This window comes from Pleurodeles waltl, chromosome 5 (assembly GCF_031143425.1).
Source record: "Pleurodeles waltl isolate 20211129_DDA chromosome 5, aPleWal1.hap1.20221129, whole genome shotgun sequence".
In the NCBI taxonomy this organism is placed as follows: Eukaryota; Metazoa; Chordata; class Amphibia; order Caudata; family Salamandridae; genus Pleurodeles; species Pleurodeles waltl.
Genome location: NC_090444.1, coordinates 1,271,682,865 through 1,271,700,053, shown reverse-complemented (window position 1 = coordinate 1,271,700,053; position 17,189 = coordinate 1,271,682,865). Strand labels below are relative to the sequence as shown.

General features: G+C 40.5%; 1 protein-coding gene across 3 annotated transcripts in view; it reads left to right on the top strand.

The window, feature by feature from the left end:
* Window positions 1-11,090, top strand: part of EPHA7 (EPH receptor A7) — a 233,506-nt gene extending 222,416 nt beyond the window's left edge. For 2 of the 3 annotated variants that reach the window (XM_069235509.1, XM_069235508.1), the window contains exons 15-17: window positions 6,278-6,471; window positions 7,337-7,492; window positions 8,638-11,090. In XM_069235509.1, coding sequence (XP_069091610.1) covers window positions 6,278-6,471; window positions 7,337-7,492; window positions 8,638-8,752 — 465 coding nt within the window. In that variant the 3' untranslated portion in view covers window positions 8,753-11,090. The remainder of the gene's footprint in view (window positions 1-6,277; window positions 6,472-7,336; window positions 7,493-8,637) is intronic. The other variant, XM_069235510.1, reaches the window with a different exon arrangement.
* The last annotated feature ends 6,099 nt before the right edge of the window (window positions 11,091-17,189 follow it).

Sequence of the window (17,189 nt, the reverse complement as noted above, 5' to 3'; positions counted from 1 at the left end):
CTTGAACAGTCGCTTTATCTCGGTCTCTGCAGTGGGACAGGACAAGCAGCCAGTGAGGTCTAAGATCTTTTAATACAGGGGGACCCTGTACGGTGGCAGGAAGGCACCAGATGGGGTGGTTTGGATGCTGGCAGAGTCCTCCCAGGAGACCGCATCAACCCAATGACACTCAGTCATTCAAGGGGGAACAAAGGAGAGAGTGGGACTGCATCAAGTTAGTTGATTAGCCTGCGACACCTAGATCCAGACCAAGTGTGTCACCACTGCCATGGGTGCCATGGAACTGCATCAATCTCATCCTCTCTCTTATACGGCTGTGGTGGCAGGCACATCCAGCACTACTCGTGCAGACTCAGCCATGGCTGGAACTACTTTCAGTGGTCCCCCGACTCCCATTTCCAGCCTCCTTATGGCCTTTCAGAGCATCCTGCAGTTGCATTCCAGACCCCAGAAATTTTAAGGCCTCAGTCGTGCCATAATTTTATGGGCTGCTGCAGGGATTCGTTGCAAGGTCCCTCGATTTTCCCACGCCAGTCCACATCGGGATGTCCCTCAGCAGGGTGCCACCACCCCTCAGCGTTGCGAGAAGTTAGGTGGAATATAATAAGCAGGGCCACTGGAATCATGCGATTTGGCTTCCAAGGTGTTGTCCCCGTAATTATGGATTAGCCACATTTGTCACATGATCAATCATCTGCTGCATAATCTGCAGATTTAAAAAAAAGGAAAGATTTCTTGCTCAAACTGAAGAAAAGTTACTAGATCACGAGGACATGTTTCCTCACAGAGTAATGCCCTTCCTGAAGATTGATAGGTCATCTTTCAGTTGCGTATTCCTGTATTTGGTTGTTAAACTGGTACTAATGAGGTGGAATCTTTGCCCAGACAGTGTTACCATGTGTACAAATTACAAAAGAATGAAGTAATGCTATCAAAAACGTCCCTTTTCTTGCTGCATAATTTTGTCAACCCTCCATAATTATTTACTCCTCGACTGCCACGTAATTCAAGTGGCTCTAAATATAGGATGCAAGAGCATTCTTAGGTTATTGGGGGGGCAGCGCTAGGTATGTGCATCCGCCATGTTGTCTGGCCCTGCCGGGTTTTGACCTACAGCTTGCTTATCTCACTGAACAAATCAGATGGCGTACAATACTTTGTTATGCAAATATTTGAAAGCACTTTTCTATGTCTGTTATATTGAAACCTTCTCTGCATGACAAGTTTCTCAGTAGATGCATGATTTAGAAAGCCATCAATAATTCATCCTTTCATTTATTTGCTTGAATGTTACGACAACTATCCCTGCAGGGTTAGCTTGACACGCAGAGCTGCACTTCCTGCATCCATTTCTGTTACTGCCTCACCTGAGAGAGCAGATCAGGAGTTGTGGCATTCAGAACAGGTGGGAAGGAGGTTTGGGTGAGCTGAGTGACCTCAGCTGTCTTGGGGGCATCCACCATTAGGTGAATGGGGAGGTGTCTGTACTAGTCTTTTGGGAAATGGAATGATTTCCTGCGAATAATTTCCGTAAGAATGCAATGAAAAGGTTGGCTGGTGTGAGGAGTTACACCTTTGAGGCAGCGGAACGGCATGTGCCCTCTAAGTGAGTCCCTACCCTGAGAAATGGGCATTTTTAGGTAAGAGGTCATGAGCCTGTCCCCAAGTTTAGTGCTAGAACTGCTCCATGTCTTTAAAATGAAGCTTGGTAAAATCAATCCTGTGAAGGACATGTCATATTTAGGGGATTATGTGCAAAGCCTTGCAGCTTGTTCTGTGAGCACACGTCTGTGGAATAATTTGCCTGTGTGTTTGCATCATCTGGGCTGTGGATAATGTACCAAGGATGAAATGAAGAGGGTGTCACGTTCTGCAAGAAGTCTGTCAGTCTTTTCTGGGTTAGGGCCATATTGCAAGAGTGAACGTTGCTATAAATGCGCACCGCTGAGTTGGTGGCAATAAACACTTTAAACAGCGACAAGAAACGCCTCAGAGTTTCTGTGCGCAAAAAATATGCTTTTATTAAGAACACATGTTTATTGTTACGTCCCCCAGTCGCAGAGAACTGGTGTCCTATTGTAATGTTCTGGGAGTTGGACAACAAAATATGTAATGTGAGTAGAAAGGGACCTGAACTGGAATGCCTAGTTCTGGGGTAAGAAATCTTTGAAACAGTGTCCCAGAGACAGGCTGCCCTGAGATGTGAGGGGAAGTCGGGGTAAATCCAAACAGAGACGACTTTTTCCATTGGTCTATTTTCCCTGTGGCTACAACGCTCTGCAAACATTTTATAGCATTGTGGACATTGGCTAAATATTTGCATTGCTGTAGCATTGTGGTAGCTAGTTGAAGTAAAATGGGTGAACATTTCTTCACAACATGCTGTAAAAGTCAGAAATGTACTCTCCTGCAGGTAAGGATTTTGTAGCTTTGGCAAATTTCCAGACAGGGCATGTGAATATTTTTTGCACAAGGAATTGTGATGTAAATGTTAATTTGCACATCAAAAACGTATTTCCTTTTTTTTTGTTCTATAAAATAAACAGGGTTGTTTTTTTCCCCTTACCATGTCCTCCGTGAAAACTCATTTACTCCTGGCCTTGGCAAGAGTAAGTCTATAAGTATATTGGGGAAGAGAAACTAACTCTAAAATGAGAATTTGCTTATGAACCTTCCCAGGGATATACAAAAATTCGATTCTGATATTAAGTTTGCTCACATGTTAGTTCGCCTTTTTGGCCTAATTTCTTTTTGTGCGAATCTCGGGCCAGATGTAGGAAACGTTTAGCGAGTCTCAAACGGAAAAAATTGCCGTTTACGACTCGCTAAACGCGTTTCCCAATGCAGAAATGCATATTGCGAGTCGGTACCGACTCGCAATATGCATTTCAGAATCGCAAATAGGAAGGGGTGTTCCCTTCCTATTTGCGAGTCTGAGTGGTATGTAATACCATTTGCGACCGCGTACTCGGTCGCAAATGGTATCGCAGTTACCATCCACTGCAAGTGGATGGTAACCCACTCGCAAATTGGAAGGGGTCCCCATGGGACCCCTTCCACTTTGTGAATGGACCCAAAAATATTTATTCAGGGCAGGGAGTGGTCCTAGGGACCACTCCCTGCCCTGAAAAAATACCGAAACTAAAGGTTTCGGTTTTTTTTTGTAAGTGCAGCTCGTTTTCCTTTAAGGAAAACGGGCTACACTTAAAAAAAAAAAACTGCTTTATTGAAAGCAGTCACGAACATGGAGGTCTGCTGACGACAGCAGGCCTCCATGTTTGCGAGTGCCTATACTCGCTATGGGGCCGCAATTTGCGACCCACCTCATGAATATTCATGAGGTGGGTCATTGCGACCCCATAGCGAGTTGCAGTCGGTGTCTGAGACACCGTACTGCATACCAATTTGCGAGGTGCAAATTGCGAGTCGCATGGACTCGCACTTTGCACCTCGCAAATTTTTAAGTTGCTACATCTGGCCCCTCATTCCTAATTCTGTGGATTCTAACCTCTAAAATGGTGGTTTAGCACACCTATCCAAAAGTTAAACCCACCATGCCTTCCGTCAGTCTCTGCCTTGTTGTATAGCTCTTCTAAATGTGACTGTAAATGACATATAGAGTTTGGCCTAGTTAAATGATTCAGTGAACTCATGTATTCACAACAGAGCTCTGTGTATGGTTAGCTCACAGGCTTGAGTCCTAGCTGGGCCATTCGTTATTTCCTTCTTCTATTCGTTTTTTCCTTCTTCCATAGTCCAAAGCTATCGGTGCCATTGAGTTGGGTACTTTTAGCAACTGATATTACTTTTCTTTTTTACTTTACTTTAAATTATGCCTGCCATTAGGATCTGGTGTACTGTGTTGACTTTAGTTGGTATTTACATGCTAGCATTGCCTGCTTGGTAACAATCTGTAGACTTGGGTCCAGATATTGGACATGTGTTACTAAGAGATGTTGGGCTTGATTTAGCAATGACCAGTGGGGCTCAATGGCGAATGAGCAGAGTTTGTTGTCTGGGGGTTCTGACAGAGCAACTCCTGTTTTCAGGATTAATTATCAAGGGCTTTGTGGAGAGAGGGCGTAGTTGATGCAGTTTACAAATATTATTTGATTATGGAAAGAAAGATGCTTTGAATTTTCATTTTGACCGCTTCAGAATGTCTGATTTGCCTATATTTGTTTGTGATTGGTCCATTTCGCACAAGAAGGTCCCGAAACTTAATTAAGACAGGAAAGTACCTTCGATTATGTATTTAGATCCTATTGAATTCACACCAATGAAACATCCTTCCTCCTTTTATGGCGATCACCTCCTCCAGGTTATTAAGGACGCTGTTTTCATGATCCTGGACTTTGTATGATAGCCTATTGCATTCTGGATGTTGGGTTCTTGTTTGCTTCCACTGAAGCAATTAGATTAACACACTTCACATTAATTATTACATGAAATGTTCAGAACTGGAGAAGAAGTCCATAATGATCTGGAGTCAGGGGCAACATTCCTTAGGGAAATATTTCAGTAAAATGAACAGTTTGTCCCATTTTTTAACTATCCATTCAAATAACTATGGAGAAGGCAGGCTCACCCAGCAGACAATTTATTACTGAACTAGTTTGCCAGTGTCCGGACAGAGCTGCCTGTAAGTAGTTTCCTTGGAAAATTCAGCACTGGGACCAGTTTTTCTAAAACAGTGATTAAGGGAGAAAAGCCACCCCCAAGGGAAAATTAGCTTGCCTGCTTTATGTTCTCGCAGGACACTGAGGATATTTCCCTTGTTTCCTGTTTCCACTAAAATTCAATAGCATCTGGCTAGAAATGGACATCTGAGACATTTCATGCACACCTTTTTTGTGATATTTAGCTGAATAGGTATTTTAAGTATTGGGGATGATTTTATTTTGGAACATTCTAATCAGACTTCTTCAAATCTGCGTTTTTCTACTATTCAACAGTTGGAGACTTTGCAGTTGCAAACTACATAAAATTATAGCAATGCTGTTTTACTTTCAGCAAGCAGCTGCATGCCCTTGTGCTGCATTGCAAACCTATCTCAGACATTCAAACCCATACAGGGCAACACTGTGTCCCACGATATTGACTCCCCTCCACTGGTCTCCTAGTGCGAAGTCAATATAACACATTGTCTACACAGTGAGCTGGAAACTCCTGCAGAGAGCAGGTTTCCAGCTCATTGTGTGGATTTTCTCAAGGACATTGGTGTTTTTTTTGGCTGTGACGCTACATTACATCTAGCGACACTTTTCTTGTCGCCCCTTGTGCCCACCCCTAACGCCACCATGTGTGCTGTGTATTTAACATACAGCGCACCATGGCACATGTTAGGGAAAATAGCGTCATCATTTTTTATGCTATTTTTGTAGTTTGCATGATTAGCGCCAAACATTTGGGTGCTAATCCTGCAAAGTACTCAGAGGCGCATAAGTTATGGTGTGCCTACTTTTAACGCCTGCTCTGTGCAGGCATTAAAAATGTCACAAAAAATGGCACAGTGGAATATCTTAGATTTTTGTGGGCCCCCTAATGGGGGAATGCCATCTTGCATACATTATGCCTGGGACAGGCAAAATGTGGCACAAGGGTTTACAAAGTGTCGCAATTCAGGCATTGCGCCACTTTGTTAATATGACGCAGTGTTTTTGCCACCCTATTACCACATTAGCGACATTAGCATAAAAAGAATTACACTAATGTGGCAATAGTTGGCGCTAGGCCCTTCATAAATTTGGGTCACTGTGTCAAAAAAATACCTCAGGATTTGTTTGTCTGGCTCAAAGCCCAGCACTCTAAAACCCTGCACCCTTCTCACACAAGGAAAATATTTCAGAAGTTGCCGTATCTGCTAGCATGCTATACAGTAGCTGATAAGTGTTGTGCTTATCTTTTACAAGACTAAGCTATTAAGAAGAGCCTCTTGGATCATGTTTTATTCAACATAAGCTCTTGTTTGTTCTTAACTGTGTGCCTGCTGCCCTGTTAATGGAGTGCATTCCTACTGTGAATAGCTAATTTGGATAGATGGCACTGTTATACTATTGGCATTGCAAGAGGATGTGCTAAAAGCCGTACAAGTTTGTAACATGGGAAGGGAGCTGTTCTGTGTAGCATTTGCACTAGTGCCAGGTCATTATACTCGAGTTATAAAACATACTTCATATATCAGTGATGATTTTGTTGGGAGAATGGTTGCGAATTTCTGCAGACCTCTTTGTTTAAACATTTGTGTCTGATTGAGCAATGACATTTGGCTCCTCAGGTTATAAAAGCAATTGAAGAAGGATATCGTTTGCCAGCTCCAATGGACTGCCCAGCAGGCCTGCACCAGCTGATGCTAGATTGCTGGCAGAAGGAACGAGGAGAAAGGCCCAAATTTGAACAAATCGTTGGCATTCTAGACAAAATGATCCGTAACCCTAACAGTTTAAAAACTCCATTGGGAACCTGCAGCAGGTATGATAACTCGGACAGAACATTCTTAACTAGACAATATATCTAGATATCCAATGATCGGTCGATAATGGCATGTTTTGTTTACTATGCTAATTCCACAATACTGGGGTAGGTTATACAGCGTAACACAGCAAATTTAAACTGCTCTTTTAGATTTTGATGCACTTTCTTGAAACTACCGCAACACAATACATGGACCAGTCCCCATAGTTGGGTAGCTTGTTGTTTGTCTGTTTTCGTTATGGTTTATAAACACCAGGAGGACCGGTCTGGACCGCACAGAGTGTGGGGGCGTGTAGGCAGGCGTACATTCGCATGTGCATGCTTACGCGCACACACACACAGACTCACATACACACTTATTTTTTATTTTTGTCACACAGAAGCAGGAAATTCATGCACACAAGGGCTCAAGTATTTTGTGTGCTCTGAATGTTTTATTGTAATTCTTTAGAGTTTGAATGTGTAGTGCCCTGGTTTTGGATCTTGTATTTTCTATATTGCACGTGCTGCATAGCAGCATTTTTACAAGATCAAGATAGAGCCAACTTCTACCTTAAGAGGTTAATCTCTTACCAAACCTAAGCTACTGTGGTTGTTGTTGTTTCGGTGTGATAGTCAATCTCTGGGCAGAGTATTAATAATGTACTCACGGGTCTGTGGACCATAAATGCTATTTTAATAGTATTTTTTCATAGTGAATGCGAGTTAACCATTGCGGCTCGGAACGCCAAGCCTTGTGATCACCTTAGCATGTTTTTGATTTCCACTTAAAGTATTAAAATTAATTATATATAGGTAAATACAAATATTTGGCTCAGTATTGCTAATTTGTGAACCTTATATCTTCTTGTATCCTGCACAGACCGAAAAGCCCTCTTCTAGATCAGAACACTCTTGATTTTGCTTCTTTCTGTTCAGTGGGAGAGTGGTTAGAAGCTATCAAGATGGAAAGGTACAAAGAGAACTTCAGCTCTGCTGGCTACAATGCGCTGGAAGCAGTGGCAAGAATGACGATTGAGTAAGTGGGAGTTGTATGTTACAGTTACGAGTCATTAATCCCTCTGTAAAACAGAAATTCTCTTACCCTATGCAACAATGGCATTCCTCAATGCTGGTCTTCCTACAATTAATGATATATCTTACATGGTACCCGCCCTTCCAACAGTGGAGTCAGCATAACTATAAAAGGGTATTCACCAATTTTGTTATTGAACTGTGTACCTGTCATGCTTCTGTCAGTATTTGTTTCTAGGCAATTTACTTGCAGAGTGACTACCCACAGTTGGTTAAATATTTTTAATTGCCTAAAGAAGACCTGTTACTTACTGTATGGGCGGTTCCTCAGCTTACTTATGTTATGTGCAGAAGAACAATGACAAGGACTTCAGAGACACCACTGTAATGGTACTGTAAATAATGGTAGCCATTTACATCCTCAAACACATGGAAGTATGAGTTTCTTTGCAGTATTTTGAAGTCATGACCTCCTGATCACTGAAGATGTTATCAGTGAGTACTTAAAACACTGAGCCTACTTGCTGAACAGCAAAACAAATGCCAATCCCAAATAACACCAAAATGCTGAATAAGGGCAGTTCATTTAACACAGGTCTGTGTCCCTCATTGTCTTCCCCAAAGGAGATTTTTTCCCCCTAAGTAAAGTTTAACTAGTGCCTTGAAGCATTGATGTGTTGTAAGCAGATGTGCACTAATTCAGGCCCTAACCAACAGAAGATTCGCACCTGAAAGGTGAAGAGCTGATTTCCCCTCCAAGAACTATGGTAGGCAAATCACTGAAGTAAATGTTTTTATACACACAACACTAGTGGCTTGATGATGCTTGTTTCTTAATAGATATTCCAGACCAAACGATTTTCATGACAGACAAAGTGCAAAGCATGCTTAGACCTGCAAATGTGTTTGTCAAATGCCAGCTACTTCCTTAAAAGAATCAGCATGCTTTTGATAACGCATTAGTCCTATGAACACAATAATTGCCTCCTGAATGGGCAAAAGGAAGGTGATGACGGATTATTATCTTAAATGTGTCATATAATACAACATTTGAATGATGCAAATAATGACCTGTGAAATGTTCAGCTGTTGTTTGTGGTTGTGACATGAAAGTAAATATTAGGCACGCCCTGTTTTTCTATTTTTCAGTGATGTGATGAGTTTAGGAATCACACTAGTCGGCCATCAGAAGAAAATTGCGAGCAGTATTCAGACTATGAGAGCACAAATGTTACATCTTCATGGATCGGGCATCCAAGTGTGATAGACAATTCTCCCTCACAAGGGAGGGGACAGACTAAGAGACAACAGCACTGGCCTTCAGTACACACGAACTGCTGCTACAAGACACTTGATTACCTGGGTCCTCCTCACTACTTCCCCAGTAGATACAAGATCTACAAGCACCTCCAAACTTGAACTCCTAAGTGCCACCAGATGATGCAAGACAGGACAACGTGATCCACCAGTTGTAGCAAGGAAACATAGCAGTGAGCGCAAAAAAACAAAGTACTACCTGAAAAAAAACACAAGTGAACACCTTTTGCTCTCTAACCTCCTTTTTATCCAATGGACTTTTACACTTTAAAAAAAACAAACTGTACATAAAGAATTTAAAAAAGATATATTTGTCAGATAAAGTCATATTATTGTTAATTTCAGCAAAATGTTCCTTACATTTGTGGTATTTGAATGTTATTTTTTATGATTTGTCTTTCTTCCACACATGGACTTTATTTCAGTAAGCTTTAGAAGTATCTTTAGACGTTTTCAGTGCTTATTAAGTGACATATTGCTTTTCTGGGATCATTTGTCCAGATCTTGATTTTTTTTTCTTAAAGCGCATGACTGAAAATATGTTTCCCTAAGAACAATATGAGTATCTCATTTTGTGCCATTTTATTCTTTCAAGTCAAAGCCAGGAAGTCCAGAAGTTGCAGGTTGCCAAGAGACGACGATATCTTTGAAACGTTTTGTACTGTTTCCCTTGCATTATATTCTGAGAAACAAAAGCAATAATGATCCCGAATTTGTCAGAAGGCATCCATGAGAAACAGTTAAATATTTGCAGGATGGTTTCCATGGGCACAGTCAAGGCAGAAGCATTTCAGCTGCAGATTATCATCTGTGAAAAATGTCAAAAAGGATTACCTGTATTAGGATTAAAGGAAGTGACGCTGAAACTGATTTGGATGAGCCAGGGTTATTTATACACTTCATTTGAGCACATGACTTTAGGGTTTTTGAATGTACTGCATAGAAATGTGAGCTAAAAGGCCGGCATAGGTTTTCTATGAGATAGAGTGGAATACAGTCCAACTAATTTGCAGGACTTTAGGTTTTATATTAGAACTATAGAGAATGAGGCAAGGAAGCTTCAGAGTTTTCATGTTTCTTTATTAGCGTTTTCCAATTTGGGTGCACGCGTGTAACTCAGTGTACATAATGTTATCTGCTTCAAAACTACTTCAGAACTATCTTTCGGAATGTACAGTTAGTCTCGTGATATGAACTTCTCTGCATTAGACGTGAAAATGGTCAATGTGATCCAAGTTGGCAGTTGTCAATATTCAGTTGTGTCCCAAGGCCGAGATTTGAGTTTTCTGGAATGAATAAAACCTATAAATGTTTTTCTGGCTGCTAAGCCAGACAACTGCTGGAGATTGATGACACATTTGGTGCAACATACACACTGGGGTGTGTGCACTAAGCATCAGTATAACCTTTGAAAGGTCGAGAACTCTGAGGACATTCGAGAAGCACCTGGAGTGGGATACTTTGTATGCAAATATTCGCAGACTTTATCGTATGCTGTCTGAATTCTTGGCTGCAACAACTGGAGATTTTCACAGTATCCTTCTAAATACAGGGAAAAGGAGAAGACAGATTTAGCCTTTCTAACCTTGCATATAATCTGTGCTGATCTTCTCATCACTACCAATGAGCAATAAAGTGTGACACATCAGATGTTAGTGGCAGGTGCATTACGTTTACATCGCAAGCCAAACGCTTTAAAAAAATTATGAAAACCATGAGCTATCCTTGAAGTGGACTGCTGTACTTCCAAAGAGGATTGGGCTGTTTATATTGATTTTGATAGCGAAAGATCCGAGGGATCGGTCATAAAATTGGTCTTGTTTGATAATGTGGGAATCCACAATAATTGTAAATTTTACTCTGTAAAGCTTGTACATTTTATTTATACTGTCTCATTTTGTACACATTTCTCTGTGGTGAGCTCTGAATACATTGAAAATGCACTATATTTTTCTATTTTACTTGCAGAGTATCACAAAGGAACAGGTATTTTCAGTGCTACATAAGGTATTTTCCCACATTTAGGACCAAAGATGGCTACAGCAAATTCAAATGGATATTTTCTTTTGTGTGCTTTTCTTTTATCCCTTTTGATCACTGCACATTGTTATATTTGATGTTTTATTTATTTGTTTGTTTAGAAAAATCTGTATGATTTTACAGGTAATACTTCTGTTGCCCTTTCCAGAGGATTTGTGCATTTAATTAGCAAATTGCCATTACATAGACACTTCCATTTGTAATCTTTGTAATAGACTGTAAATATATTTTTGGACCTATAACAATCGGCATTTGTGTAGTTTTTCAGAGTTCGTATGATTGCTGCATGGATGTTATTTTGCGACCCGGAGCTCTGTTCGACTGCAAGATATTTTGCTTGTCTGTCATAATTCTTTGAAACCTATGGCACATAAGTATGTGTGTGCTTGTGTGCACATTTGTTAGTGCAATTTGATTCTCCAAAAACAATTCCATTAAGCATTTCAATCACAATGCAATATATTAATAAACTTAAAAGCATATTAAGCAGAAAAATGAAAAAATAAATCAATATTTTATTAATCATCTTAAATATATATTTATATCACTCAGATCATTCCTATGAACACACTATGTCATATTTTAATTGGAGAGCACAAACATCTGCATGATAAATTAAATAATCTGCTAGCTTTAACTAGTGCTGGTATATATGGCTCCTTAAAATCGGTTCAAATCTCTCCTTTCGTCAGCATAATAAAGAAGGCATAAGAGAGAAGGTCCATCTCTTTATCTTACATGATAGTGTGATACAGGTGTCTCAAAGCGGATCAAAATAGCCTTTTAAAGGTAATCTGTGTCTCCGCAATGAATAAACTGCACAAGTACTGATGATTGAGTAGAGTAAGGTATTGTTTGGCACCCTATATTGAATTTGATTGCAAGATGTTTTAGCAGTTAATTGTGGTAATTTAAAAACTTCTCTTACCCCTGACAAATGTTCTCTATATATGCTTTCTAGCAAAGCTTTTGCCCAAGCATTGATTAGTAAAAGTATGACATCCAAATGCAGAAGTTATATTTTCCTTAACTACTTCTGCACATTGTGGAAAGTTTTTTTTGTGTGTTAACATGGAAGCAATGCTTAATTTGAGCTGGTGGTTTCTAGTGCTTGGCCTCGGCAGTTAATTGTCAACACTGACACATATGACAGTGTGCCATGATTAATATCTGACCCCAAAGCCATTTTTATAGCTTTGAGGGACTGAAATAGTCATAATTGTCACACTTGTAGTATGTGACGGTTAGTAGTTGTGTTGGTTCTGTAATTGGCAGCACTGACAAGGGCAATGGGTTGTGCAAGTTGAAGTCGCCTCCTAAAGAGGGCACTTATATTTTTACAACTAAAGCACTGCATGGATGTTTCTAGTGAACAAGGATTTCTCGTAATTCATATTGATCACCTAAGAAGTAGCGGTTGAAGACTATTTTTCAAATATTGTTTTCGTTGAGTAATCAGCCACCAGTTCTAGACGCATAAAGTAGGTTAAACAAATAAAAAACTAGTTTGCTTATGTGTGAAAGAAACTATAGAGTTTGTTGCCCCACATACCACTGCTGTATCTTTCAGCTGTACGATTGTCTGGATCCTACCTGAATAATCCTTGACACTAGCAATAGACAGTTAGGGGCATTGAAGCAATTGTCCCAACTACTTCAGAGTAAGAAAAGGGTGCGCTTATACTAAGTTCTTCTTCTTGGTGAACCGCACTGGATGCCCATTATGTGTACCTTTCCAGTGCAGCATTTTAGTTGCATATGGTAGAAAAAATGATAAACCAAAGTGTCACCTGCTATGTTTTAAGTATGAAACCATAGTGTGTAGCAGACTTTATCCACTATTAATGTCAAATAGAATATTTGAGAGGACGCTACTCTCAAGTCTTGCCAAGCATTTTCTTGCATGGTTCTCTATTTCACATAAGCCTAGTGTTGTACTCTACACTGTTTTTCACAAAACCTACATTTTCTGTGCTTATTTTGAGTGTCATTCAGGGGGAGTTTATCAAGACTTTACATATGCTTCTAAGCATTACACTACGAGGTGAAACGTGTTTGCGTGTAAGGTTATCCTTCACTGTGCTGGAAATATATTAACATGCATTAACCATGTCAACAGTGGTCAATGTTGGATTGAAACAAAGTTGGATATCTAAATGTGTTCTCACCACAAGTTATTAGTGCATGGTTGTTAGATTGGTCTGTGCCCATTTAACCCCATGACAATTTTCAAGGTTTTCAATTGGTCACCCCAGTCTTAAAGCAGTTTAGTTTCTGCCTTATTAAAATATCACACAATAATTAGAAGTCCTCACAACAAACTATAAAATGTTAATTAATACTGGCAGCATTTTGAAATGTGTGAATATAGTAAGCAGGGGAGTCTAATGGAACCCTTACATTTTTATTTGTCTTATTGTTAATCTGTAAGATGGACAACTGTGAGTCTCCATTGTCTATGCCACGGTCTAACTTATGCACTGGGGAAACAGCAAAATGAGGCATCTTCTGCTTCTTTGTAGCTGTGGTTAAGTTGCTTCAGCTACCTCAAAACAGCAGGGATTCCAGATTTCCCAACATACCAAGCCTTTACTTTGAGGCATTTTCCAAAGTGACAGCCAAGAAGGACAGAACTGAGCCTTCATTGGTGATGGTTGTAAATAATTAATGTAATAAAACATTGTCAATTGGTGTCTGTTATATTTCATCCAAGCATACCATTTTTCTTTCCTACCCAAAGTCCAGCTAGTGAAAATGTAGCCAATGAAATCATAGTTAATTGCCCACAACTATTTTGTCCCATATTATTTTCCATTGTACTAATCAAGAAAGCTGTGTAGCCATTTGTGTGGATTGAATCTAAAACCTGCATTTCTTGTAGCCTAATTATGTTACGAGTTGAACAAAAAATACAGTCAAAGTCATCAAGGTTTTGGGCAAGGACATCTGTAGTTCATTCATTTTTATCATGGAACATTTGGCTGCTGGAGCAGACCAATAAATCTGGAGGGCCTTTTGGCATGGTGTACCATCAGTGAAAATTCTCAAACTTAGATATTGTTTGAACTTCATTTGGACCAACCAAGGTGCTTACTTCGATTGGGTGGCATTGACCTGAATGGGCAGAATGATATTTTCTTGAGTGATATTTCAAAATGACAAACACAGGAGAAAACAATTCAGTATTTGTGCATTTCAAACGTTGACATCAATAACTTTCCCATTTTGATTACTTCTTGAGGCAGAGCATGGCATTCTCTTAGCCATATTCATGACAACTACTTTGAACAAGACTAGCAGCTAGTGGTTTTATGTACCAAGCCAAGAGCATGCCCACTCTTGCATTCTGTAGGAAGTTGTACATTTGGCATAAGCGCAACAAAGCAATGAGTCTCCAAGGACAATTGGGGAGAAAATGTTATTTGTGTTTTTGTGTGAACTGGCACAGGAATCGTATTGCTCACAATTTTAGATAACATGTAACTGTGATTTGGGGTATGATTTTACAGTGACTGATTTCTGGCTGAGGTGGTTAATTACTGGATTACCATCTTTTAAAGCACATATCTTCAGGGTTGCTTAGAAGCCACTACCAATGAAGTAGCTCCCTGAAGTGCAGCAGACAATATAATTCAGAGGGTCTAGCCATTTGCTCTAAATCGAAGGCAATGCCACATGCCTTACACACAAACAGCCTCTGTGGCCATCTGCAGTATCACCACGTGTCTTCACTCCTAATTTAGCAAAGTCAAATGGACATTGGTCACTTTGCAAGCTGCGCTCTATCAATCACAGATTACCTGCCAAATATGAACCAGAAAAATAGTGGCAGTAATAGACAAAGTGGATTTGATAGAGTATGGGTATGCTGGAGAAAGAGCAGAAGTATGTGCTAACAGTGCATTAGCAGCCTTGTAGTCAAGGAAAGTAGAGGCTGGATTGAGAGGGGAGACAGGCACTGGACTTGCTTGTTTCAAACCGTGGGAATGGTTTGTACATGCCTGTAGGTGTATTTGTTTGTATAAAGTTCATCCGAGCACTGTACATAATTCAAAGAGTATAGCAATTTTGAGGAAATCAGTGCTACATATCTCCGTATCCTTAGAGTCTCCGACAACCAAACCAATGGCAGGGCCACACAATTACCCGCAAACACATATGGTGACAGCTTGTGGTACCAGCAACATGACCACCTGTCTCAACTCTAAATTTTGCAAAGTCACATGGAGGTTAGTCACTTTACAAATTGCACTCTAACACTCATGAAGTACTTGTCACATCTGGGCCTGAAAAACTTGCCAGCAAAAGGCAGAGTGGAGTCTCTAGAGTGTGGGACTGCAGGAGGGTTTCTTCTCTGAAACAATTATGACTATCTGTGAAATAATTTTGGCACTGGCATAATAATGGTAACACTTTGGAATATCTAGACTAATCAGGGCATAATGTTAGCTATTCTTGCCATATTTGGAGTATGCTTCACCTAATTGTGGGTGGACATCTGTTATATTATCATGAGATGCCTTGGACTAATAATGTCCAAGACTGAGGGGATGTTGTGGTTCTCAGCATTATGGTGCACAGCCTGGCATGTGATTATAATACGTGGGCAGGTGGAGCGAAATCTATCAATGTGATGCGTTAGTACTAGGAGATGAGCTAGGACTGGTCAGGAAAGATCATGCAGAGATAAGTGTATTTGTGGTTGATGATCTGGCAAGGTTGTCATAGTGCCACGATACATGCAGGTTGAATGTCGCGCTCTACTAATATTGGTTACTTACTTACTAAATAATAGTTTAAACCAAATAGGGGTGTTTTTAGCTGTTATTATTTCCTTTGTGCCAGTGGTCACTTTCTGCTGTGGCTTTTATTTAATTAGTTATGTGGATACATCTGTTACTGAAACTTAGTTTTCTGACATTGCTTTTAGTATTCTTGTTTTATACATAGGGGTGGGAAGGGTTCTACTACAATATTGAGTTTTGAATAACTCAGTATTGAGTTTTAAAAAACAATACTGACCCGAACACACCAACATCCTCCCCAAAGCATCAAGAATTTCAACAAATGGATCACCTCCTACACTTACTCTCTGGTCTCTTTGAATATAGTAATACAACAAGATATAGACCCCAGGTCAGTTGGTACATGGAGGAACCCACACTGATCAAACACCACTGCAAAAAACTGCAGCACAAATGGAGAATGAGCCAGCACAATGCAGACAGGAGCACTTTCAAATCCACCTTGAGACGCACCACCAAATGATGTAATCCTCCAAATGCTTTGTTCTGGAGGACTGCATTGATGCCATGACCAATAGAAGCTAAGAAATCTTTGCCGTTGTGAAGGATTTCACCTCATCAGAGCCCACTTCCAACTCGACCACCTCCTCACAGGACCTCTGTAACAATCTCTCTCAATTCTTCAGCAACAAAATCACTGCCACTTACAACAATGTTACCTGCAACTGGACCCAATAGACCTTTGCAAATGGCTCCTGATCTTATCCAAAGAACAACATGGTCTGTGATCACCCCAGAAGAAATTGCCAGCACAATGAAGTTCATCCACTCAGGGGCCTCATCTGCCCCCTGCCGCCACCATGCCTACTCTAGGGAACTGCAACCCATCAGCGCCATGCTGACACCCCTTCTGAATGTCTCCACCTCTTCTGTGACCCTTCCAGCTGCTTTGAAATATGCAAAGGTCCTCCCATTTCTGAAGAAACGCTCCACGGACATTTCAATGCTCACAAGTCACAGATTGATCTCCTTGCTATCGTTCCCGGCCAAGATCTCAGAGAAAATCAACAACAGATGCCTCATCGAATACCTCTGTGATCACTAACTTCTCAACACCACTCAGTCTGGTTTCAGACCCAACTGCAGCATAGAAACTGCCCTCATCGCCACAACCAATAACATCTGCATAACTCTGAACAGAGGAGACAAAGAGGTCCTCATCCTCCTGGATGTCTCTGAATCATTTGACATGGTCTACCAGCCCATCCTCCCCCAATGACTACACAACATTGGAATCCAAGGACACACACTCTGATGGATCTGCTCCTTCTTGACTTGAACGATGAAGTCAGTTTGCTTTGCACCATAAACCTCAGATACCCACAACCTCATCTGCAGAGTTCAGTAAGGATAAAATTTTCAGTCACAAGTCTGAAAATGCCACTTTTAGAAAGTTGGCATTTACTTGTCCTAATTATTTGATGCCTGAGTCCTGTTTCCTGGGTCGTATAACTAGGTGTAGTTGGCAGTTGACCTTTGTGTATTCCTCAGAGACAGTATCACAGTAGAGGGTTTTGGCAGGATGGGTAACTCTGGCTT